The following is a 26,408-nucleotide window of genomic DNA, read 5'->3' on the forward strand; positions in this document are numbered from 1 at the left end:
TTCTTCTTGCTTAGGATGTTAACAGCTGATGAAACTCTTTTTTTCATCAAGTGTCATTAACTCCAAAGAACTCTCTCCATGGATGTTGATCAAAGGCTTACCCTTAACACTCAGGTTCTACAGTTAGCCAACCTTCTGGTCAGAATACTGACCAGAATTTCCTTTGAGCCCTGAATCCAAACCAAAGCCAAAAGTTTATCAATGTATACAAGCTAAAGATAGGTGAAATTCAGTATTCCTCTTTATTATGTATCTGTGAACTCTTGTCAGAGACATAGATTGCTTTTAGGGCTAAGAGTTCTTCCAAAAATCTATACAACTAAGGAAAAGCAGCCCTTTCGCTGGCTGAATATGTGGTGATAAAAGAGCAGGGTCTTATTTCTTCCCAGTTAAACACAAGATGGCACAAGTACAATGTCTCATGATAGGACAGAAGTTTTCCTTGATGGCCTTTTGTATTTCTTCATTTCTGAGTCTTTTCTGACCTTGCTTTAGGAAGTGACTTGTCCATTTTCTTAATTGTCTTGGTCGCAAGCTTTAGGAGCTCCTAGAAGTAGAAAACAAAGTTTGACTTCTCCATACAAGGACACAAAATATTAGGGAAGATTTGTAGGAGAGCAGTGACACAATTTGGTTATAATAGATTTCATGAGAAGCAGCCCAGGGAGGACTGGCCCCAGGGCCTGGAAGATAGATCACACTAAGGAGTTCACTGTATTGCAGAGATCAAAGGTCTGGGGTCTGGACAATGAAGAAATAGATCTTTTGTGTTGCATGAACATAGTATTGAATAGGATCTTTTAAATTGGAAGTTTACCTGCTCCTATTGAAATTTATTTTAGCCAATAACAGGGCAAACTTGGTGTTGGGGAACCAAGGAAACTAGCCAGAAGGAGATTACTGACAGCTTAAAATCTGTGATGGGTTAGTAGATTCAACCTCCCAACTTCATAACCAGAAAATATCAGAGCTTCAAAGATTGGTGTACCCAAATGGTTTGCATAAGGGTATACACACTGACTACTCACCTCACTTGATGTAAACCTTGCTTCAATTTCCAGCAGCATTTCATGTATATTATTAGAGAACAACTCTGGCATAATCTCATCTGTTGGACAAAGGAGGGAAAATTAGCTTTCACTGTTCAATATAGAGGTTTTCAGGGAAAATTCGCCCTCCCCCCTCACCCTAAATTCCTGTGTTCGTCTTCATTGTATACTTCTTAGTCATAGTTTGGTAAAGTGGGAGGAATCTCAGATTATCTAATTCAGCCCTTCATTTTAGGGAGAGCACCAATTGCTGGAGGAATCAGGAAAGGTTTCCTGTAGAAGATAGGTAGTACCTAAACTCAGTCTTGAAGGAAGCTAGATAGTCTAGGGTAGAGTCGGCAGTGAAGTATGTTCCAGGCATGGGGGACTGCCTTTGCCAAGGTGTGCCTGTAGGTGTGTTGAGTTGGTATACCCTTTTTCAATTTAAAAAAGTACTGAGCACTTGCTATGTTCGGGGTCTTCTGTCAGATGCTTCCAGTCTAGTCCTTCATTTTTAAAGAGGACCAGTACTATCACAGAGTGATGTTTTGACTTGTGTATGAATTGAATTTAAGGGAGGTAAAGTTTCACAAACTCGTCAGCCTCACTCTTCCAGTCATCCAAGTCCAGTGGCAAGACAAAAGTCAAAACAACTGGGATGTCCCACTTGGCATTTTCAGTGTCTGACCAAGCTCTAAGCACACCACAGCAGCTGGGTGGCATGGTTCATAGAGTATTGGCCCTGAAGTTGGGAGGACCAGAGTTTAAATGTGACCTCAGATACTTATTAGCTTTGTGACCCTGGGCAAGTCACTTAATCCCAGGGCCATCTCAGTTGTCCTGATGTATATCTTTCCACTGTACTCAGAAGGCTCGAGGAGAGAGTGAGGCTGATGACTTTGCACAGCCCTGCCTCACTTAAATCCAATTCACTGCAAGTCATGACATCACCCTGATGTCATGGTCCTCTTGGAGAATGAAGGACAGACAACAACAAGCACTCCACAGAGCCTCCTCCAGTGACCATCATGGCCATTGAAACAAATTATTCTCTTATCCACCCTTTCCATGGTGTGCAGGATACCTGAGGTAGACATCACCTAACTCATCGACAGATTTGAGGTCTCTTGTTTAGCCTCAACCTGGTTTTGCCCCATCTGCTGAGATAGTTTTACCAAGATGTAGCCACTTTGCATGTTACAGTTTCTTGAAGCCACAGGTGAAAGTGGATGAGCAGCCCTGAAAAGGGCTCAGCAAGGCCACACACCAGAGGTGCTAGTACTTAAAATGCCCCATACACCCCAGTCTAGTCATGGCAGTGCAGGCAACAGAAATCTGTGAAAGTGCATGAAGGCCACGACTTCTGAGGAGGGAGGTCTGCAAAGTCCAGGGAAACCACAGGTAGATTAAAAGGTAGGTTTTCAGTGGATGGTAACCGGGGTATCAAATGTATAGGAAACAGCATTAGTAAGAGTATGGATGCAATGGTACAGAAGAGTTCCAGGGAACTCATGATAGAAGAGGATCTCCAAATCCAAGAAAAAAAAAAAAAGAACTGTGGAGTATAGATGCTGATTGAACCATACTGTTTCTTTTGTTTTGGGTGCTGTTGGTTTTTTTTTCTATTTTGAGGTTTTACATCACTGCTCTGATTTTTTTCTCTTGTAACTGGATTAATGCAGACATAGGATTAATGTTATTATGTGTATATATATGTGTGTATATATCTATCTATCTATATGGATATGGATATGATATATAGATAGATAGATATAACCTATATCAGATTACCTGCTGTCTAGGGGAGGGGGGAGGGAGAAAAATCTGAAATTGTAAAGCTTGTATAAACAAAAGTTGAGAACTATCTTTACATGTAACAGAAAAAATAAAATACCTTATATGTAAAAAAAAAAAAAGAATGTGGTGGGGCAGCTAAGTGGCACAGTGAATGGAGCACTGGCTCTGGAGTCAGGTGGACCTGAGTTCAAATCCGGCTCAGACACTTGACGCTTACTGGCTATGTGACCCTGGGCAAGTCACTTAACCCCAATTGCCTCACCAAAAAAAAAATAAGTAAGAGTATGGAAGCAAGGAAATGGGAAACATGTTTTAGGATTAGCAAAATAGTCCAGTTTGATGTGTAGAATGGTGTGAGATGGAGGCAAAATAAAGTGAAACCATGTGGTGAGGGCCTTCAACACTAAGGAATTTAGCCTTATCTTATAGGCAGTGGGGAGCTATTGAAGGTTTTTGAGCAAGAGCTGTGCATCCTGAGGAAGAGCTTAGTAGCTTATTCAAGATAAAATGAGGGCAGCTAGGTGGCGCAGTGGATAAAGCACCGGCCCTGGATTCAGGAGTACCTGAGTTCAAATCTGGCCTCAGATACTTGACACTTACTAGCTGTGTGACCCTGGACAAGTCACTTAATCCCCATTGCTTCGAGAGAAAAAAAAAAAGATAAAATGGAGAGAGGAGAAACTGGAGACTTGCTGTGGTCCAAGGTCTGGTGCTCCCCTACTAAGGTGAGTCACTGGATGGGACACTGCCATCTGCTGGCTATCTGGTCTGATGGTGCCACAGGTATGGATTTCCTCATTTAATGCTCTACCCTGTCAGTAGGAGCATGGGGGCATTTCTTTTCTGCTTCTTTGCCATCAGGGAGAAAGGAAACAAGAAAGCCAGGAACTTACCGTATAAAACAAGCTCTGACAGCAGCATGCACATGTTCTCCACCACCTCTGGGTCATCCCTGTGTGCCTGGTAAGTTTCCTTGATCAAGGATATACCAGGACTTTCCTCATCAATCACCACCATCCGAAAGGCTGCCAGCTCTGAAGAAAGGAATGAGAATGTCTTGAAGACACATATGGGTCGTTCCATGAGGGTATGACCACAGGGTCATCTCAGCAAAGTAGCAAGGCTTGCCTTCAGTAATAGTCTCCCTTTCTGGGCTATTTCTTCACCCTGAGTACACTTCTCTTTTGGCATCCAGGATTTTAAAGAATCTCAGGGGTGAATAGGAATCTCGGAGATAAAATCCAATCTGTTCATTTAACAGGTGAGAAAACTAGGCCCAGAAAGTGGAAGGGATTTGCCCAAGGAAAATGACTCAAGTGGAAAAGCTAGAATTAAAACCGAGGCCTACTGACTCTCAGCCCAGTGATCTTGCCATTCAGTATCACACCTCTCAGGATTCTCCTGATCTCTGCCCTGGTCCATCTTACCTGGACTTACTTCCCATAATAATGATAGCAGTTATTCACTACAGTGTGTGAATATAAGCTGCCATTATCTAGAATCTGAACATTAGAGATGGAAGAAACTTTAAAGACTATCTAGTCTAGCTCTTTTGTCTTATAAATAGGGAAACAGGCCCAGAGAGGAAGTAGTTTTTACAAGGTCACATAGCTAGTCAGTAATAGTTATTGGATTTGCATTTGAAGGCTGACCTGTCATTGAGAAAGCAAAGGCTTTATTGTTCTTACTTTCCTCTCCCTCCCCATAATGAAAGGAATCAGCCAACCGTTTTGCAAAGGTGTTTTCTAGGGCCATTGAAATAACATGAGGTGGGTGGTCACAGCCAAAGGCCAGACCTGCTCTTGATAGCAACATTTGGCAGTAAGAGCACTGTGGGGCTGTTATGTCTCATTGTGGCTATCAGTTGCTGGCAGTGATCCTGATAGGCCTGGAAGGGTAGCCCAGGGGTAGAGATCATTTGTCTTTATGGCCTGATAAGTTGGACATGAATCTCTTCACTAGTCAAGAGGAAAGATCATAGAATTTAGAAATGGGGAAAAAAAATCTTCAGCATCATCTAGTCCCTCAACCTAATCCCTCAAGTGGGGGAAGATCTCTATAGAAAGCTTAGTCTGTCCCAGCTCAGCAGGCCCCTAGTGACTGGAGTACTCGCTGCCCTCACCCACCCACCCAGGGCTCTCACCTGACATCCTTGCCAGGCTGGTCAGCCCCAGGTAGGCATTATTCACCAAGACAGGTCTTTGCATATGCAGCTGGATACATTTCAGCAACAGAAACGTCACATGCTCAAATTCAGCACCCTCTATGCAGCCTGTCACAGAACCCATATAGACAAAGTGGTCATAGGCTGAGCGTGGACCAAACCCAGCTCCCCCTAGTTCATGCCACGGTAGCTGCCTGCACGAGCCCTCACCTTGCAAGGACAGTACCCAGAGGGCAGAGCAGGCAGATTCTGCTCTGTCTCCATCACTGAAGTAGATGTCCAAGATCTTCAAGATGAGCTGCACAGCCTCCTTTAGGGGTGTCTTGTCTGCCAGGACAGCTGAGTGGATGAGAGGTTACATTAAGTATGTAGTTTCAAGACCTGGGAGCAGTCACTAAAGATTTGTGGAAATGCAGAGAGCTTGTGATTCTCCTTCCCCATCCTCCAAACCATAGGGTTCAGTCGCTTATACTGCCTTGTTTCAGATGTGTGAGAGTTATCTGAAGAAAGGCAGGCAGGCTTCTCTTCTCATGGGTTGATTAGCCCCGTGCAAATACAGAAAAACATTAACACATACTGTGTATATAGCATTTGAGGTTTGCAAAACACCTCCCCTGCATTCCCTCATTTGGTCTTCAGAGGAATTCTGTAAGGTAGATCATAGAGGCATTTATCACCCCCATGTTCACGACTGAACAACAAACCCATTTCACAGATAAAGATGCTGAGGATGAGAGCCGTGATGAGACTTACCTATAGTCACATAACTATTAGGAGCAGGCCTAAAAACCAGGTACTGACGGCTTCTGACTCTAAGCTCACTGTTGTTATGTTATGTCCAACTCCGTGACCCCATTTGGGGCTTTCTTGGCAAAGATACTGGAGTGATTTGCCATTTCCTTCTCCAGCTCATTTCACAAATGAGGAAACTGAAGCAAACAGGTTAAGTGACTTTCCCAGGGTCTCACATTTGAACTCAAATAATAGTTTTCCTGATTCCAGGTCCCCCACTCCATCCACCTCGACACCTAGCCCACTACACCATACTATCTTTCTAAACCAACTCAGGGCTTTGCTTAAGGTAATTACTTAACAAATACTGGACTTGTCAGTTTAAACGGAAATATCACACATATAAAGAAGGCTATTGGCAATGTAAATGTGAAGTTACTCCCCTTCCTAATGACACCAGTTTTTCCAAATGTGTACAGTTTTGAAAGTGGCTTCCACATATTATGCTTTATCTCATTTGATCTTCATACGAAGCAGGCAAGGATCATCTGCCCCCCCCCCCCGCCCGACGTCCCCATCATCCCCATTTTTAGAGGTGAGGTTTCTGTGCCGTGACTCCAATATACACAGACACACAGACTCACTCATGTTTTCTTCCTCTTTCACCATGACAACTCTTCTCCAAGACTCAGGTCCAAAGCTAGCCAAAGAGAAGGCCAGGCCACAGATACACAACAAAGGCCTAAGCATCTGGGTCAGCCCTCACTTGACCAGAGTCATGAGTTTGATCTTCATGGGGACTGATCAGTTTTGTTCTATTCCCTGGGCCACAGACTGCCCCCTAAGTCGGCCCAGGTGCCTTAAGAAATTCAATCCATTGATTATAAGGGGCCATAAGTAGGAAATGGTGAGGATAAATACTATTGGGAATGACTCATTTCCATAGCATTTGGTACAAGATGGAATGGACAAATGGATGAAGAAGACATGTTACAGAGCTTGGTTTATCTTGATGTGCCCAGGGACAAGAAAATGAAAGACTCTTGAAGCTTCTCAGTTAGCCCTGGCCCTCAAGGGAGGAGACAATTGGGGAGAGAGGGGGAAAGAAAGTTTAGTGGAAGGAGCCAAGTCCAGAGCTTAAGGGTACTACTCACCATTCACTGTGAGGCTCCACAGGAGGCCCAAACAAGATAAGCAGATATCCTTATTATGCGGGAAATTATTCAGGCACTCATTGATGTCAGTAAATGTACAGAGATTCTGGAGGTGCTCCATCGAAGCTTCTAACAAGGACAGACATAAAAAGGGTTTCTTAGCTGCCCCAAAACTGCTTGAGGTCAGGGACTAAGTCCAGTGATTTGTCTGCTCTCCCATGGTAACTAGCACAAGAGCATCACATCATAGGAGCCCAATCAGGCCTTGGGCTCCTAGGAATGCGAGCTAGAAAGTACCTCAGAGATCACCTTGTCTACCTTCTTTAAAGAGAAGAAGCTGAGTGTTTCAGTTAAATGACCTAGGAAATGCAGGAACAAAGGGGCCCAGCTGATATTCAAACTCAAGGCTCCTGACTCCAAACCCAGAGCTCTTTCCACTCCACTGCCCTGCTGTACCATGCCTCCCCTGCCAAAGGCCTCAGAAACGTCAGCCCCAGTATGCTATGTGAAACACATTCTGATCGAAACACAAGCAGAAAACCATTGCACATTTTCCTAGAGTACTCTGTGGGAAGAGACAGAAGTAGAAACAGGGATGGAGGGAAGTCCTACCATTGGATGAAATAATCATCAGCATTTGGCAGACTATAGACAGCAACTCTTCATCTGTGGAATAATTTCGCAAGGTGGATAGCAGGGCATCGGCGACATATTTTTCAGCTGGCACATTATCTGGGTGGTATGTAAGGGCTGCCCAGAGTAAATGGAAAGAGCATTTTAATTGCTTAATACAATAATTCTACCTTACATTCATAGAGTAATTTAATCTTTACATTAAGATCTCCAACCACATTATGTCCTCCCAACAGTCCTCTGAGGTAGGCAGGGAGGAATCATTAGCTCTATTTTACACATGAGAAAACTGAGACCTAGGACAGGGAAATGACTTGCCCAGTGTCATTCAGTGACTGAGCTGCAGAGTTAGGAGCAGACTGTAGGTCTCCTGAACTAGAGCTCTAGGTTTCTTCTATCAGATCCTACCTGCCTCTCCATCCTCCTGATGCATCTCCCTTCCTGGCTGAAGTACTGTTCATTCAACTTTCTTTCCTGCCTTTAGTGGGTGGGTACAGTAGATCCCCTTGACACTATCACTCTGGGCCACAGGTGAGGAGCAATCGTGGTGTAAGATGGTCCAGGCTGGGAAGCCAAAGTAGGGGCCAGCAGAATCTGCAGGTACAAGGACCCAGGGACTGACTTTGAGTCAGTAATAGGGGGCTCAGTACATATAAGGGCATAACAGAGCACGGTGAAGACCAGCAAGGTCAGGTAGCAGAGCCAGAACTGGGGATAAACAAAACAAGCATCTGCCCATGCCACATTCATGGGGATGTACACTTTGGGTTTGCATTTTTTATAAAATGCATTTTTTTTTTTTGGTGAGGCAATTGGGGTTAAGTGACTTGCCTAGGGTCACACAGCTAGTAAGTGTTAAGTGTCTGAGGCCAGATTTGAACTCAGGTCCTCCTGAATCCAGGGCCGGTGCTCTCTATCCACTGTGCCACCTAGCTGCCCCTATTTTTGTTTTGTTTTGTTTTGGTTTTTTTAGTGAGGCAATTGGGGTTAAGTGACTTGCCCAGGGTCACATAGCTAGTAAGTGTTAAGTGTCTGAGACTGGATTTGAACTCAGGTACTCCTGACTCCAGGGCCGGTGCTTTATCCACTGCGCCACCTAGCTGACCCCCCTATTTTTAATATAAGACAATATAATATAAATCTCCACTCTTCAGCGATGTAGGTATTCCCCCAATGGGATGTAATCTCCAAAGCAGAAATGGTTTCATTTTTTTACTTTGTATCCCCAGAAACCAACAGAGATGCTTCATAAATGCTTAATAATAAATAGACGCTTAATAAATATCGATTGATTGATTTGGTGATGTCACCTATCTTACAGGGAGGGCTCAAAACCTCCCACAGATGGCACCACAAAGGGGCAGGAACTTTGGCTAGAACTCACAAATACCTTGTTCCAGGACTAAGTCGGCAGATAGGAAGTTGGTGGACAAAGTCCCTTGGGTGTAGAAAAGGGAACAAGGATTTTATTAAGTGCTAACTACGTGATGGGCACTATGCTTTACAGATATTATCTCATTTGCTCCTCACAACAACCCTGGGAGGTAGGCATTATTTCCCCCATTTTGCAGTTAGAGAAACTGTGACTTGCCCAGAGTCACAGAACTAGTAAGTGTCTGAGACTGGATTTGAACTCATCTCATCATCTAGCCAATATGCTGCTGGCCAGAAAACAAGGTAGACAGGTTTAGAGGAGCCAGTGGACCTGAATAGCTGAGTCACTTTGCTGCCCTAGCTCTGGCTGCCTTTATGCCCTTCTGTGCCATCCATTCAGCATCAATTTCTTGGTGAGACCAGTCAGAGGGCAGCCAGCCCCAACAAAGCAGGGTAGAGTTGAAAGGAAAGAGAAGGGAAAGTAGCTCTTGGTGGACATCATACCTTTGCTCAGAATTTTGAACAGCAACTTGCAGGCACACATCTGGATTTGGGGAATATTTTGGTGGTTCAGAATGATGTTTGTTACCGGTTCCACCATATCCAAAATCCATGGCAGATCTGGGCAAAGAGAGAGGGGAGGGGATGAAGGCTGGGGAAGGACCACACACAGGCCCAGGGAGGCCCTCCAGAACTAGAAGAATGCCTGTGAATAGTTTTCAAAGCTATAAATAGTTTTCCCCAGCTTACACATGGGCTTTACTCTGGCAGCAGGGCCACCACTAACCCTTTCAGAAGCTAGTCCAGTTAAATAAGCCAACTTTTTTTTTTTTTTTTTTGCAGGACAATGGAGGTTAAGTGAGTTGCCTAGGGTCACACAGCTGTTAAGTGTCAAGTGTCTGAGGTCAGATTTGAACTCAGGTCCTCCTGAATCCAGGGCCGGTGCTTTATCCACTGCGCCACCTAGCTGCCCCAGCCAACTTTTTTAAAAAGGCCGATTTTGAGAAACAATCCTCCTACTCCCTCAGCTTCCCACTGAGAGAAGAAGTTCCCCTCCTCCCGGACTGTGCTCAAACCACAGCTCAGGCTCTGAAAACAGTCAAAGAGATGCCAGATGAGAGGGGAGGCTGAGGCAGCCTAAGAGCCTGGTGATTATGGAAATCATATCCATTGTTGTTTGCCCTTGTTCTCAAAGAGGATGATGACATCAAGGTGATGTCATGACTTGTACTGAATTGGATTTAAGTGAGGGAAGGCTTTACAAGGTCATCAACCTCACTCTCTCCTCCAGAGACATCTGGGTCCAGTGACAAGATAGATGTCAGGATGACTGGAGATGGCCTTGGATGTTTTTGAGGCAATTGGAGTTAAGTGACTTGCCCAGGGCCACACAGCTGATAAGTGTCTGAGATGAGATTTGAACTCACATCCTCCCAACTTCAAGGCCAGTGCTCTATCCACTGTGCCACCTAGCTGCCCCTCAGTAAATGAGTGAGGTGAGGTTTGAATTTGGGTCCTCTTGACTCCAGGGCTAGCACTCTATCCGCTGTGCCACCTAACAAGTTGAAGCAGGCTTACATGATTCCAGGCATTTCTTACATGGCAAACTTACATTGTTCTTATATTTCTGGGGTTCTATTGCCCATGCCACAGGGTCCAAATGTTGTCTAGATGGCCAGGTATGTTCAGTGTATTGATGGTTTTGCTAAAGTTGATAGTCATTTTCAGAGATGGGAAAAGGAAAATAGGACCATTCTCTCATATTCTCACTGATCTCCTCCAATCCCTTCATACCACTCCCCTCATACATCCCACTGAAACGTGAAAGAGATAATATGCAAATGCATAAAAGTTCATTCTGTTTTACACATTCGGAATTAACTTATGGGACTTTTTTGCCCCAAAGGATAGGATGGGTTAAGAAAAAACCAAGCATGTGGAGCAGCTAGGTAGCACAGTGGATAAAGCACCAGCCCTGGAGTCAGGAGTACCTGAGTTCACATCTGACCTCAGACACTTAACACTTACTAGCTGTGTGACCCTGGGCAAGTCACTTAACCCCAATTGCCTCACCAAAAAAAAAAAAAAGAAAGAAAAGAAAAAGAAAAACCCTGGTGAAGCTTAGCATATTATACAATGTTCTTTTGTTCAGTAGTCCTCTATAACTCACACTATGTGATCTTTGCTGAGCAGAGTTGGGGGGAAAGATGAAGGCTTATGGTAAAAGGAAGGGCCCTTACCTTCATCCTCATCAACTAACACCAAAAGTTTTTCTAACGCCTTGATCTGCACCTCAGGTCTGTCCAAGAAGCAATTCATGACCTCTGCACAAAACAGAACGGTGCAAATTCTTATTCATGATTCCCCAGGAAGGTGAGTTTTAGTGAAACTAAAGACTTTGTTTATCTCCTATTTGAAATCTCCATATAGAAAAAAAAAATCACTCTTTCAGCAAAGATCTACCGTAACCGGTCACAGATCTCTTCCAGGTTCTTGGTTTTGTCTTGTTTCCCCTCTAACGTAGTAGTGTCTTACAAGTGACTTTAACTCTAGTCCCAAGTTTGATCCTAACTGCCTGTTATAAATTTAGGCAAGTAATTTTCCCTCTCTGGGCCTTAGTTTCCCCATCTGTAAAATAAATTTATTGGCCTGTAAAATGAAAGCATTGCACTAGATAATCTTCAAGGTCCTTTCTAATTCTGATATAGTATGTTCTAAGGTCCCTCCTGCTTCTAACCTTCAATGTTCTAAGGCCTCTTCCAACTCCAACATGCTATAAGTTTATAAGTGAAATCCACCAAGCTGTATTTTTCTTTCTTTCTAGCTATGATCTCTTATAGCTCACAATTTCTATTTCAAGAAACTCCATGAGGACAATTATGGTAGATGGGAGCTTGCCTTGAGAGGGGGTGTTAAAGAGTACTACAGCTAGTATTGCGAGGCAAAAGCAGAATCAGACAATCAACCAGTACTTATGTGATAAGAATGGTGACAGAATTGAAACAGTTCCTGTTCTCAAAAAGATTGCAATTATTCAAAGAAGAAAATACATAATTCAGCCATTCTTAACCTGAATTCCTAACCTGAACAAACCTGAAGTCTGTGAACTTGTTTTTTAAAATATTCTGATAACTGTATGTTGATACAATTGGTTTCCTTTGTATACTTTAAAAATGCTATTCTGAGAACAGTCCATGGCTTTCACCAGACTGTCAGAGGGTGCATGACACACAAAAAAGGTTAAGAATCCTCGATTTAAGGGGTGGCTAGATGGCACAGTAGATAAAGCACCGGCCCTGGATTCAGGAGTACCTGAGTTCAAATCCAGCCTCAGACACTTGACACTTACTAGCTGTGTGACCCTGGGCAAGTCACTTAACCCCCATTGCCCCACCAAAAAAAAAAAAGAATCCCTGATTTACACAGAAAAATATTCAAAATATGCACAAACTAGATATAATGGGAAGGCACTAGCAGCTGGGGTTGGGGGGAAGAATGTCCATCAAGAAAGGCTTCATGGAGATGGGAGAACTTGAGTTAAGCTCTGAAGGCAAAAGGGATTCTACAGGCAGAGGTAAGGCGACAGTAGGTTCCTAACTTGGGGTGCAGCACATGCAAAGGTACGTGGAGAAGAGATCAAGGGTCATGTGTGAGGAAGAGCAGAACAGCAAGACACACAACTCATCATGGTCCAGCATTCAACTCCTGCTCCCACCGCCTCCTGCAGAGAGGATAGAGGCAGATCAATGATGCTCAAAAGTGTGGTTCTTGGGCCCTTGGACCTCTCTAAGACCCTTTCAGAGACTCTTTGAGGTCAAAACTATTTTCATGATAATAATACTAATATGTTATTTGCCTATTAAGATTCTCTTGTCCAACTACATGTCTGTGTGAGGTTGGATTTCTTCATATACTTCCACCAGAACAACATATCCCATTAGATTGAATGCAGAAAGCAATACGAGAATCCATTTGTTGTCTATTAAACTAGATATTAAAGAGATTTGCAAAAATATGTAAAACCACGTAAAACTCTTCTCACTCAATCTTTTGGTTTTATAAAATATAGCTATTTTTCATCATGTTAACACATAATTTAATTATTGTTATTTGGGGGAGTTTTTTGTTTTGTTTTGTTTTTGGTGAGGCAGTTGGGGTTAAGTGACTTGCCCAGGGTCACACAGCTAGTAAGTGTCAAGTGTCTGAGGCTGCATTTGAACTCAGGTACTCCTGAATCCAAGACCGGTGCTTTATCCACTGAGCCAACTAGCTGTCCCAATTATTGTTATTTTAATGGATTTATAACTTTTTAAATTCCTAATTTGGAAAATATTGATAGAGCTAACCTAGATAAACAAAGGTGCTTTGAGGTCTTCAATAATTTTTAAGAGCGTAAAAGGATCCTGAGACCAAAACATTTGAGAACCGCTGGTTTAGATGATTATAGAATGAAACTTCTAGCCCAGGGATTTGGCCATTTATAGAAAAGATCACAAACATTGGGAAGAATTCCTTAGCAAACTGAACTGGGGGCTTGCAACAAATTGGATTTAAGTGAGGGAGGACTGGGCAAGGTCACCAACCTAACCTAACTTTCTCCTCCAGAGCCATCTGGGTCCAGTGGCAAAATATACATTAGGATGACTGGAGCTGGCCCCAGAGCTTGAGGCAATTGGGATTAAGTGACTTGCCCAGGGTCACACAGTATCTGAGGTAAGATTTGAATTCAGGTCCTTCCAACTTCAGGGCCAGTGCTCTATCTACTGTACCACCTAGCTGCCTCTCTCACACTTAGCCTGAATCAAACGCAGGCCGGTCAGCTTACTTACTGTCAGTTCAATTTCTCATGGTATGACTTAGGAGAAATAGCATCTGGTAAGAGAACAGTAGCTTCTTACCTGAGTCCTACATGTCAGTAAATGCGGCACTCTGACTCACCAGCTCAGCCCCACATACAGAGAGGAGATATGGGATTTATGTGGACTTTGAAGAATGGGTAGGATTTCAGCAAGAGGAGATAATGTGGGGGGAGAGTATGGTATGAGCAAGGATACAGAGATAAGACAGCTCAGGGTGTGCTGAAGAGACAGACAATGAGAAGTTCAGTCTGGCTAAGGTAGAAGAGATATGTAAGGGGCATTGGGAGAGAAGACTGGAAAGGCAGGTGGGGGTCAGTGCATGGAAGGTTTTCAGTGATGGGCACAGGAGTTTGAGTTATATACTAAACAACAACCCCCCACCGAGGGCGTTGGGATAAGGCAGAAGCACAATCAGAACTGTGCTATAGGACGATTAATTAAGTCGCCTTCATCCTCATGCTTCTTGACTTTTGGCAGCATTTGAAATTCTTAACCACCCCTTTTTTGGAGACTCTTTTATCCCTTGTCCTCCATGACACTTCACTCTTCTGGTTTTCCTCCTACATGGCTGCCTCCTCTTTCTTAGTCTCCTTCCCTGATCTATTCCTTCACTTTGTGAGTATCTGACATCACTGTCTGTATTTCCTCTTTATAACCTCACTCTAGGGGATTGTATCCATTCCCATGACTTCAATTAATACCTCTCTGCCAATCACTCCCAGATCTACATATTCATCTCCAATCACTCCACTAAACTCCAGCCTGCCATCACCAATGAATGCTGAACATGCGCCACAGGTATCTCAAACTCAACATGTTCAGAACTCAACCTATCATCTTCCCCTCTAAACTTACCCCTCCTCCCAGCTTCTATTTCTGTTGATACCACCACCATCCTCCTAGTCACTTGTGCTCAAGTTCTGAAAGTCATGTTTTGATTCTTCCCTTTCATTGCCCCTACTGTGGGGCAGGAAAGGACTCGGACTATACCTTGAGATCAGGGTAGGGAAAGCTTTGTGAAGCTTCCTGCACTCCTCTAATCTAATCAGTTGTCAAAACCTATTGATTCTGGGGGCAGCTAGGTGGTGTAGTGGATAAAACACCAGCCCTGGACTCAAGAGGACCTGAGCCTCAGACACTTGACACTTACTAGCTGTGTGACCCTGGGCAAGTCACTTAACCCCCATTGCCCCACCAAAACAAAACAAAACAAAACAAAACAAAACAAAACAAAAAAACCCTATTGATTCTGACCAGCACAGTATGTCTTTTGTCTATCCCCTCTTCTTCAATCACACTGCCACTACTCTAGTGCATGCCCCCATTACTTACTCTATTGCATTATTGAAATGTTCTTCTAACTAGTCCCTTGCCTCCAGTCTCTACTCCTTTCCAAACTGACCTCCATCACTTCCAAAAGAATCCTTTGAAGGTAGGGGTCTGAGCATATAGCTCCCATGCAGTTGTTTCCCTTGGCTTCCTTTTAGACCATAGGTCTCACATGGGAAGGGGTTATGGATGAGACCTGAAACCAGCTGCATCTAGAGAGCACGGAGCAGGAAAGGACATGCACTACAGCTTGGGGAGTGGGTAGAGGAGGCCTTGTGGCCTCCATCTGCATGTCTCCAAGTCATTTGATGGAGACCATCGATGGGTCCTGCTCATTCCCTAACAACACCTATCCCTTTTGTTCCCTGATTGTCCAGTAACCTAATACACTTGGGAGTCCTCCTTGCAACAGGGTTTCAGTGATAGATGTAGGCAGTGGGTGCTTTCTTATAGACAGAGGTACGCCAGAAGCCAACAAACAGTCTCTCATGAAGGGCAAATGTATCAGATCCCTGAAAAAGCAAAAGGGGAGAAAGGATGAAGACAGGAACCTACTATGGGCAAATAACAATTAGAATAACTAATGATCAATACAAGCCCACATAGGATAGATTACAGTTTACCAAACATTTTTACACATAGTCTCCAGCTGGAGCCTCACCAAGCCCTGGAAAGCAGGTTAAGTTTTATCATCTCTATTTTAAAGATGAGAAAACTGAGGCCCAGAAAGCTCGAGTTCTTATAGCTAGTTCATGGTGAAGTCGGGAATGGAACTCAGGGTTCCTCCCCCCCTGTCGCAGGTCTTAAAGCTCTACATTAAAATCACAGAATCAGGGGCAGCTAGGTGGCGCAGTGGATAAAGCACCAGCCCTGGATTCAGGAAAACCTGAGTTCAAATCCAGCCTCAGACACTTGACACTAGCTGTGTCACCCTGGGCAAGTCATTTCACCCTCATTGCCCGCAAAAAAAAAAAAAAAAGAATGACAGAATCTTAGATGGAGCAGGGAACTCAGAGGGCATCTAATCAAATCTGAGCAGAAGGCTGTCATCCAGGATCTCTGACAAGTGGCCATCTAGCTCGTGCTTGCAGACCTCCTGTCAGAGGGACTCATTATCTATCAAGGCAACCCTATTTTTTTCTATTTTCCCCTTATTTTCTATAATCTCTAATTCCTACAAAAATTAATATTTTAATATTTCTATTTTTAACAGCTATGATTGATAGTAAATGTTTCCTTTCACCCAATCTAAAACTGACCCTCTGTGCCTTCCACTGATTGTTCCTAGCTCTACCCTCTGAGACCAAACAGGACAAGTTTGATCTGTATTCCACTTGCCAACCATTTATCCCATTCTACCTAAATCTTCGCCTTCCTAGGCTAAGCAACCCCAATTCCTGGTACAGATTCTTGTCGAGCATCATCTCCAGTCCTCTCAGCATCCTCATACCCCTTCTCTGGATTGATTGCAGCATATCAATGCCTTTCCTAAAATGTGATACCCAGAACTGGACACAATAGCAAGGAGGAATGAGATGAAACTAATATTTCCCTCTCTCTGGACACAAGACCTCTATGAATGTCCCCTAGGATCTCATTAGCTCTCTTGGTGAATGTGCTATATACAATGATGGTACCCTGTACCTGTTTACTGATTTTTTTTCAAAGTGCTTGCACATCATGAAAAATAAAGTGAAATTTTTAAACAAAAACTCAAATCTCACTTTGCTGGTATTCTGTCTTCAGGATTAATACGAAGCATTGCTGTCAAAACATCAATAATGCCATTAGCTTTGGCTATTTCATGCTTCCGGATTTTCTCCAGTGCTTTGAGCAGCTTTTTAGGATGCTGTCGAATTGTCTCACGCAGAGCCAAGGCATCAGCTCTCTGAGAAGAGAAAAAGGAAATTCATTCATTTTCATAGACTCATGGGACATGAAAGACCCTTAGAACACCAAATCTTAGAATGTAGAGCCAAGAATGTTAAGAGTAGAGTGGGGGGGGGGTGGCAGTTTGGTGGTGCAGTGGATAAAGCACCAGCCCTGGATTCAGGAGAACCTGAGTTCAAATCTGACCTCAGACACTTGACACTTTCTAGCTATGTGACCCTGGGCAAGTCACTTAACCCCCATTGCCCCACCGGAAAAAGAAAAAAAGAGTAAAATGGACTTTAGAACATGGAATCAGAACAGAGAACCAAGAATAGTAGAGATGGAAGGGATCTATCTATTCACACCCTTAACAAAAAAATTTTTTTTGTGACTACTATGCTCAGGGGATGTTGGTAGAGGAATAAGATGTGGTCCCAGCTCTCAGTAGCAGTGATAATCCCACTGTACTCTGTGCCCTTGTCAGACACCATCTGCACAACTTCATTCACCCTGTTATACCAGAAGGCAGTTTACAATGAATGCCTCAAGAGAAGGCAAAGGAGTCCAGAGAAGGGAGAGAAGTACTTCCTGCTGAGGGATTCTAGGAAAACTTTTTGGAGGAGGCAGCGTTTGGGATGGTCCTTGAATGATGGATGGGATCTTGCCAGGCAAAAACAGGCAAAGGGTAGAAGGGTGACCAGCAGAATGAACATGGCATAGAGGGGGAGGCATATGGGGAGCCTGGGCAAGACCCTGTCAGTATGGCAAATGGGACAGGAGAAAACTTTGGGGATGGGGATGGGGATGGGGAAGGAAGAAAGGAATGACTCAGTTCTTCAAGTGCACAGGACAAGGGTTTGCCCAGAGCCTCATCCTTCAGTTAAAGCCTGACAGGACAAGTGGTGTTTGGTGAAGCCCCAAAGCAGCTATTCTGCTCACCATCTGCTTTCCTCTCTCTAGTGGAAGATCTAAAATGGGAAGAAGAGGAGAAGGCTTGTGGGAGGACTCACATTTGTATAAGAACAACAGGCCATGTCCAGGATAATACAGCCAAGAGACCAGATGTCAGATTTAGGACTGAATACGAACTCAAGAGCTTCAGGAGCCATCCAGGACTTGTGGTTTGGGTCTGTTAGGGGCAAGTTTGGGAAAACAGGGTTAGTTCTGTTGGCCAGCTCTTGAATTGGCTTTGGAACTGACCTAGTCTGCTGGGAATGCCCCACGCCAGAAACACCTGAGGAGAAGATGCCAACCCACATCATACTTGCCTTCGGGAAGAAAGCTGGGGTGGGGCTAGGTGGATAGACATCAGCACTGCCACAATGAGTCAGATATGGTCTAACCAGCCTGGAATCCCCCCTGTCATCGAATCCTGGAAAGTTAGAGCTAGAAGGTATCTTGGAAATGATCTACTCTAATCTGATCATTAACATATTGGTGAATTGGGACACATATTGTGAAAGGACATGACCATCCTGCCTGGTGTTATTTTCAATGTCAAAGGTTAGAGACATCTCTCAGATATCCCATTTCCTTTACTAAGCTGTTATAGACATTATGAAAAGAGAATATATTCTGCCACTTACTGGCCACGTGACCCTGGACTAGTCATTTTACAACTCTGGACTAGTTGACTCATCTGTGAAAGAAATAATCCCAGCCCTTCATACTTCATTTGTTATTACTCATGCCATCATTATTGATTATTTAGTAATCAGTTCTTGGGGGGGAGTTGGGGGGTTGTGGGGTTTTTTTGTTGTTGTTTTGTTTTTGTGGGGCAATGAGGATTAAGTGACTTGCCCAGGGTCACACAGCTAGTAAGTGACAAGTGTCTGAGGCCGGATTTGAACTCAGGTCCTCCTGAATCCAGGGCCTGTGCTTTATCCACTGCACCACCTAGCTGCCCCCGTAGTTATTGTTATTAATTCCAGTCTATACTACTTCTTGTGTTCCATGCATTCATTAGCTATTGTGTGGCTCTGCCACAAACCAGCTTTGTGTCCTTGGGCAGCTAAGTCCTTTCCCCTCCCTGGACGATGGTATTCCCATCTGTAAAACAGGGGAGTTGGACTAGATGCACTCTTAGCATCCTTCCAACTATAGATCCTAGAATTCTAGAAACATTTTCAGCAATGGGAGTGGTATCGTGGCTTTCTGCTAAGTCTTGTTATTCTACAGAGCTCCATTAATGGAGCCTTGTTGTGAGATATGTAAATCCTGTGGGCCCATTCTGGGATCTATGATAAGAGCCTCTTTAAGACAGGAAGGAAATAATTTGTTGTTCAAACACCTTGGGAATGGGAATTAGGTCACTTGTGTTTTTGTATCCTCAGGTTCCAACAAAGTACCTAGTACTTATGCTAATTGATTGATGTTCTGATTAAAACTAAACTGCCTAACACTACTGAATTCATGCTTCAAATCCTGTGGGCCCACTTGTTAGCCTTTCCCCCTTTATCAGCTAGGCTGTTCTTCTTTAGAATTTCACCAGACCTGCGATGTTTCCCTGAGGCAAATTACCCAGAACTGCATTTGCTATGACCCCTTCTCTAAAAGGGGAAGCCGGGTAGGACAATGTAGGAGCACCAGATCTGAAACCAGAAGACTCTTCTTCCTCAGACACTAGCCTATGCGACTATGGGTAAGTCACTTAGCCCTGTTTGCCTAATTTTCCTCATCTGTAAAATGAGCTGGAGAAGGAAATGGCAAACCACTCCAATATCTTAGCCAAGAAACCCCAAAAAGCATTGGAAAGAGTTGGGCATGACTTTTAAAACATTATTAAACAGCCTCTCTAAAAAGTTAGGAATTTGTTGGCTACTGCCCATGGTGGTAGTACTCTGGGGGTTCAAAAGAGATTGCTTGAAATTAAGAGAGCATGGAAGGGGCAGCTAGGTGGCACAGTGGATAGAACATCGGCCCTGGATTCAGGAGGACCTGAGTTCAAATCCGGCCTCAGACACTTAACACTTACTAGCTGTGTGACCCTGGGCAAGTCACTTAACCCCAATTGCCCAGGGGGAAAAAAAAAGAGAGAGAGAGCATGGAATAGTTTATCTGCCAGATTGATGGATAGGAGAAGAATTTATAACCAAAGAAGATATAGAGAGCATTACAAAATGTAAAATAGATAATGTTGATTATGTAAAAATAAAAAGGTTTTGTACAAACAAAACCAATGCAACCATAATTATAAGGAAAGCAGGGGCAGCTAGGTGGCACAGTGGATAAGAGCACTGGCCCTGGAGTCAGGAGGACCTGAGTTCAAATCTGGCCTCAGACACTTGACACTTACTAGCTGTATGACCCTGGACAAATCAGTTAACCCTCATTGCCCCGCCACTCGCCCAAATCATTAGATCTAGAGCTGGAAGGGACCTCAGAGGACATCCTGCCCAACCTCTCCATTTTACAGATCAATCAATAAATAAACACTTATCAAGTACCTACTATGTGCTAGCACTATACCAAGCTCTGGGGATACAAAAAGAGGTCCCTTCTCTAATGGGGAAAATAACATGCAAACAAATATATATACATATAACTATATATGTATATATAAAACTATATATATATATATACACACACATACAAATAACTAAAAAAGGAAAAGCACTGGAATTAACAGCAGTTAGTTAAGGCTTCCTATCGGAAGAGGGATTTTAGTTGAGACTTCAAGGAAACAAGAGAGGTCAGTAGACAAGAGAAATGGAGGGAGAGCATTCCAGGCATGAGGGACAGCCTGAAAAAGACACCCAGAACTGAGAGGTGGAGGGTGTTGTATATGGAATAGCCAGGAGACCTGTGTCACTGGATCGAAGAGTGTGTGTTGGGGAGTAAAGTATAAGACCACTAGAAAGGTAGGAGGGGATTAGGTCATGGAGGGCTTTGAAACTAAGCCCCAGAAAGGGGCAGTAATTTCCCATGGTCTCCTAGGTAATAAGTGGCAGAACTAGGATTGGAGTCCTAGTCTTTGACTCCAAACCCAGGAGTCTTTCTTCTACATAAAGCTGCCTCTGAATCTGTGTAATGTTGATGTCGTAATTTACACATGTGCAGTAACGGATCAGCTGTCATATCTGTTTGTACTTTTTGGTGTGGTTAAGGTTGTGTCTGGTGAGCTGGATATGTATATAGCACTCAACCTCATGTTCTAGATGCTTCATTCATTGACTCAATAAACTAGGCATCTACTTTGTGCCCAAAGCCCTGCCCCAGAGGCTGTGTACACTTTAGCACTGCCAACTCTTAAGAATTTGGAAGAGGCAATGGAATTAAAGGTTACTTTAGTTTGCCCTAACCCAGTCTGATTCCATTCTGAATGACAACAGAGAAGTGCCCTGCAGCTTTTGAAAATGCTAAACATTGCTTTACAAAACCACTGGAGTCCAGGCCAAACTACCTTCTAGGGCTCGGATCTTCCACTTGGCCTCATCAAGCATCAGAGTTTCCACACTCAAGTCTTCCAGCATGCAGTAGCTTTCGTCTATCAATATGATGTTGGACGGTTTGATGTTCCTAAAATAAGAATAAAGATGCTATCTTTTTTTGTTTTGTTTTGTTTTGTTTTTAAGTGAGGCAATTGGGGTTAAGTGACTTGCCCAGGGTCACACAGCTAATGTCAAGTGTCTGAGGCCAGATTTGAACTCAGGTACTCCTGACTCCAGGGCCGGTGGTCTTATCCACTGCGTCACCTAGCTGCCCCCAGATGCTATCTTTAAACTGGTTCTCAGTGCAGGTAACAAAGCATCAAGAGCAGCAGCAAAGGCTCACCAGTCCCCACCCTCGCACCTTGACCCTCAAACCAGATACTCATATCCCTTCCCTTTAAAATCCCATTGGGGGCAGCTAGGTGGCGCAATGGCTAGAGTACTGGCCCTGGATTCAGGAGGACCCGAGTTCAAAGCAGGCCTCAGATACTTAACACTTACTAGCTGTGTGACCCTAGGCAAATCACTTAACCCCCATTGCCTCTCAAAAAAAAAAAATTTCCATTAGGCTAATAGCTCTCTCTGCCATAGAACTCACATATTTTTCCATTCTTACAAAATTTAGGTTCCAAAGAGGTAGCTAGCTAATGGCACAGTAGATGGAGCACTAAGCCTGGAGAAAGGAAGTTCTGAGGCCAAATCACAGCCTCAGATGCTTATGAGCTATGTGACTCTGAGCAAAGCAGTTAACTTGTTTGCCTCACTTTCCTCAACTGTAGAACGAGGATAATAATAGCACCTACTTCTCAGGGTTGTGAGGATCAAATGAAATTATATTTGTACAAACTCAGTAGAGTGCCTGGGGGCAGCTAGGTGGCACCACCAGTGCACAGAGCACTGGACCTGGAGTCAGGAAGACCTGATTTCAAATCTGACCTCAGACACTTACTAGCTGTGTGACCTTGGGCAAGTCACTTAACCCTGTTTGCCTCAATTTCCTCATCTGTAAAATGAGCTGGAGAAGAAAATGGCAAACCACTCCTTTATCTTTGCTAAGAAGATCCTAAATGGGGTCAGGAAGAGTGGGAAGCCACTGTAAAAAAAGACTGAACATCTTAGTAGGTGCTTGATAAATGCTTCTTCTATTCCCTTCCCCTTCCAAGACTTTCAAGCTGAAGGGAACCTATCCTTACCTCTTCATTTTACAGAAAGAGATCACTGAGGCCCAGAGGAATAAAGTGACTTACCCAAGGAAGAAAAGTATCAGTCAGGAATATTAAAGATCTCTAAATACAGATAATAAATATCTCTAAACCTCAAATTATATACTGTCTCACGGAGCAGAGAGCAGAGATTACAAACATGGCTTAATCGAGTTCCCTGGATTCTTGTTATCTGGCATCTTGTACTTTAGAATAGCCCACACGTGTCTTGTTCACTTTTATGCAGGAGTAAGAAAAGAGCCCAGTTGCAAAGGTTACATTGATGACATTTTGCCTCTCCGCCTATTTCCCAGAGCTTCTCTGCTGTTCAGTGGTTTTTCCACTGAAACAAATGAATTACCAGCAATTGTGCTCTTCTCTGCTAGGCTGGGCCCAGATAATCATGGAATTGACCCAATCTCCCTGACTCCTTCACACTCTGGCTCTTCTCCCAACTTCTCTTACCTATGGGTTAGTCACATAGTTCAGGAAGAAAGAGGCAGCATGTGCCATTATAAAAAGCTGATCTGGGGAGTTTAAAGACCTGTGTTCAAGATACTGACTAACTGCAACCCCAGGGCAATCCCTTGACCTCTCTGCGGATAATAATAGCTTAATTACTTGCCTTACAGGATCATTGCGAGGAAAGTAAACTTTAAAGGGCCCTAGAAATGAGAATTATTACTTAGTAAGAAAGGAGCCATTTATATAAAGTCTAGAATTCCCAGTCACCTGTGAATCACATTCATCCGATGCAGGTACTCCACAGCATCCAATACCTGGCCCAGGAATTTTTCCATTATCTGGGAAAGAATCCATAGAATCACAGAGCTATTAGAACCTTTGGAGAGGCCTTCCCTCTGTCTTCAGGCAGGAGAATGTCTACACCAGCTAGGAGACGTGGGACCTATCTGAGGACCGACAAGAGCTAACGAGGAAAAAAAAATAGAAGAACCAAAAGAAGTGACTCCTTTTTCTGTAATGAATCCCTGTAATGTAGCTCAAAGGATTCTAAGGGTATGAGGACTACTCAGGACATTGGTGCAATTTGCAAAACAAGCACAACAGTGTCCATGATGCCCATTTTAGAGATGGGCATGGTTTAACTTCATCGATGGCAGGGCGGGGCCAAATTTTGCCAAGCCTGATACCCCCACCCCACAGAGGGCTCCTCTTTCCCTGTTTACAGTGTTTAGGCCAAGTAAGAAGGAAAACGAGGGATTCCAGTGGGCCTCCTTTAGGACTAGCTCCTCTAAAGAGTTTTACCATAAGGTCCATTTTCTTCTTTAGGTCTCTGTGTGCCGCAATTAGGTCATTTAAGCTTCCTTTCTTTGAGTATCTCATCACCAGGCAAAGAAAGAGAGATGAAATCTGCATGAGAGATTATCCCTAGTTTAGAGTTATCCCTAGTAGTCTGGGGAGTGGGTATTTTAATATCAGTCCAGCCATGCTATCTACCATCTGGGATACAGCTTATATTTATAATAGGCCTTTGATCACAGAATCTCAGAACTGGAAGAGATCTTAGAGATGGAAGGAATCTTTGCAACTGTTTTGTTTAGCTGATCACTGATCTAGAGGTGGAAGGAAGACCATTGGAGGCCATCTAATCCAACCCAGCATTTGAAATTGGCCTAGAGAGGTTGTGACTTGTTCAAAGTCACACAGGTAATACATGTCCGAGGTGGGATTTGAACCTAGGTCCTTTGACTCCAAGACCGTTTCCATTGTACTATGCAGTTCCTCAGGATCCTCTGGTAGAGCTCAAAAGTTTATCAGTAAACCATTTGCTGCAACCACACACCTCTCTTCCCCATGACTCACTCTCCCAAGCTTGCTAGGGCTCCCAGTGGAAAATAAATTGGTCAGTCAAACAAGCATTTATTTTAAAACTCAGTTAGCAATAAGGGGCAGCTAGGTGGCTCAGTGGATAGAGCACCGGCCCTGGATTCAGAAGGACCTGAGTTCAAATCTGGCCTCAGACACTTAACACACACTTACTAGCTGTATGACCCTGGGCAAGTCACTTAACCCCAATTGCCTCACTGAAAAAAAAAAACCAAAAAACTAAAAATTAAGAGCTCCTTGATTTAGTCCAGTGGTCCTCAAATGTTTCCTCAGTGGTAGAACCCTTCAGGTTGAACAAAATTTTGGCAGGACCTTTTTAGCAAAATATTCTAAAGTTACTATTTTAAATGACATTAAAAATCAACATGAGGATTATTAAAAACAATAATAAACTTGGGGTGTTTCAGGGTTACTTGCAACACATTTTGAGAAATACTGATCTTGTCCAACCCTTTTACCCAGAAAGGGGAAATGACTTTGGGACAACTAATGGCAGGATAGGGACTTGAACTCATGTTTTCTGACTCCCAGTCCAGAGCTCCTCTCCTAACAGCCTTCTGCTCTGCAGTACAACATAAAAGATAATTCACTGAGTCATTGATCATCTGTCCAAACTTAGGTAGGAAATATTTTATTTAATCTAGTTTTCAATAAGAGGCTCAAAGGGGCTTCCAGCTGGAAAGGGAGATCAGGAGAAATGTTGTTGGTAAGATCTGAGTTCAAATCCAGTCTCAGGCACTTACTAGTTGTGTGACCCTGGGCAAGTCACTTAACCTCAGTCTGCCTTAGTTTCCTCAACTAAAAAGTGAGGATAATAATAGTACCTATTTCTCACGGTTGTTGTGAGGTCTAAATGAGATGATAATTATAAAGAGCTTAGCGCTGTGCCTGGCTTATAATAGGTGCTATATTTAGTAGGCTCATTCCATTCCATTACTCCTTCCTCAAATTTAAGATACATTTGGGGCAGCTAGGTGGCGCAGTGGATAAAGCACTGGCCCTGGATTCAGGAGGACCTGAGTTCAAAGCCAGCCTCAGACACTTGACACTTACTAGCTGTGTGACCCTGGGCAAGTCACTTAACCCTCATTGCCCTGCAAAAACCCCCCAAAAAACCCAAACAAACAAAAAAGATTAAATTATAAAAAAAAATTTAAGATACATTTAAAAAACAAACAGTACGTATATGTAACAGAAGTTAAAGGTTTTAGATACAATCCCCTTTTCTATTCTTTATATTTTGACCTGAATTAGTTTTTTGAGGCTTTTAAGTTCATAACAAAAATATATATTTTTAAAAAGTTAACATGAGGTAAAAGCAGAAAGGATTCGGAACCTTGCATTCAGTCTTGGCAACTGAGTGGTCTATAGTTTTGTTGGGGGCAGGGGCAGGAGGGGGGAGAGATAGGGAGTCTCAGATATCAAATGCTGGAAAATGCCCCCTCAGCTAAGTCTAGTCAATCAATCCACATAGTGTTAGACACAGTGCTAAGGGCTGTAAATATAAATATAAGCAGAAAGACAATCCCTGCCCTCAAGAACCTTACATTCTGGGCGGCTAGTTGGCGCAGTGGATAAAGCACCGGCCCTGGATTCAGGAGTACTTGAGTTCAAATCCGGCCTCAGACACTTGACACTTACTAGCTGTGTGACCCTGGGCAAGTCACTTAACCCCCACTGCCCCGCAAACCCCCCCCCAAAAAAAAAAAAAAGAACCTTACATTCTAATGGGGAAAGATAGAATATAAAGGAAAGTGGTAAGGGGGGCAGGGGTTGAGATGGGAGGGTGTGGTTGAACTAGAGGGCTACTAGTTTAAGAAAAGAAAGTCCAGAGTTTAGCCAGGACCTCGAGGAATAAAGACAATAAAGATCTGGCTGACCTGGGTGCTCTCCATAAATGGGGCTTCTGGGAGAAGCCTTCCGGAGGAGCCTGGTTTACTGTTCCTCTCTTTCAAAACTATCCACAAAAGCCACTTCCTCCCAGAA

General features: G+C 43.5%; 1 protein-coding gene across 1 annotated transcript; it reads right to left on the reverse strand.

Moving 5' to 3' along the window:
* Positions 1-223: 223 nt before the first annotated feature.
* Positions 224-26,408, reverse strand: STKLD1 (serine/threonine kinase like domain containing 1). Its single transcript, XM_043985205.1, has 16 exons — positions 26,303-26,408; positions 23,841-23,945; positions 23,307-23,377; positions 21,345-21,460; positions 17,953-18,071; positions 16,795-16,958; positions 15,452-15,582; positions 11,123-11,206; positions 9,387-9,503; positions 7,488-7,625; positions 6,876-7,004; positions 5,200-5,328; positions 4,969-5,097; positions 3,719-3,859; positions 1,029-1,108; positions 224-547 (listed from the first exon to the last, which is right to left on the reverse strand). Exons 1-16 carry the CDS (start codon positions 26,315-26,317, stop codon positions 464-466), a joined length of 1,752 nt encoding a protein of 583 aa, XP_043841140.1. The 5' UTR covers positions 26,318-26,408; the 3' UTR covers positions 224-463.

The sequence above is a fragment of the Dromiciops gliroides genome, chromosome 2, assembly GCF_019393635.1.
Source record: "Dromiciops gliroides isolate mDroGli1 chromosome 2, mDroGli1.pri, whole genome shotgun sequence".
Lineage (NCBI taxonomy): Eukaryota > Metazoa > Chordata > Mammalia > Microbiotheria > Microbiotheriidae > Dromiciops > Dromiciops gliroides.

What these genes read in the sequence shown, in the direction of transcription:
- STKLD1 (XM_043985205.1), bottom strand. An exon ending in CTGGGTACTGTCCTTGCAAG is followed by an intron (nt 5,098 to 5,199) that starts GTGAGGGCTCGT and finishes GTTCTGTGACAG; the next exon opens with GCTGCATAGAGGGTGCTGAA. An exon ending in CAGCCTGGCAAGGATGTCAG is followed by an intron (nt 3,860 to 4,968) that starts GTGAGAGCCCTG and finishes TCCTTTCTTCAG; the next exon opens with AGCTGGCAGCCTTTCGGATG.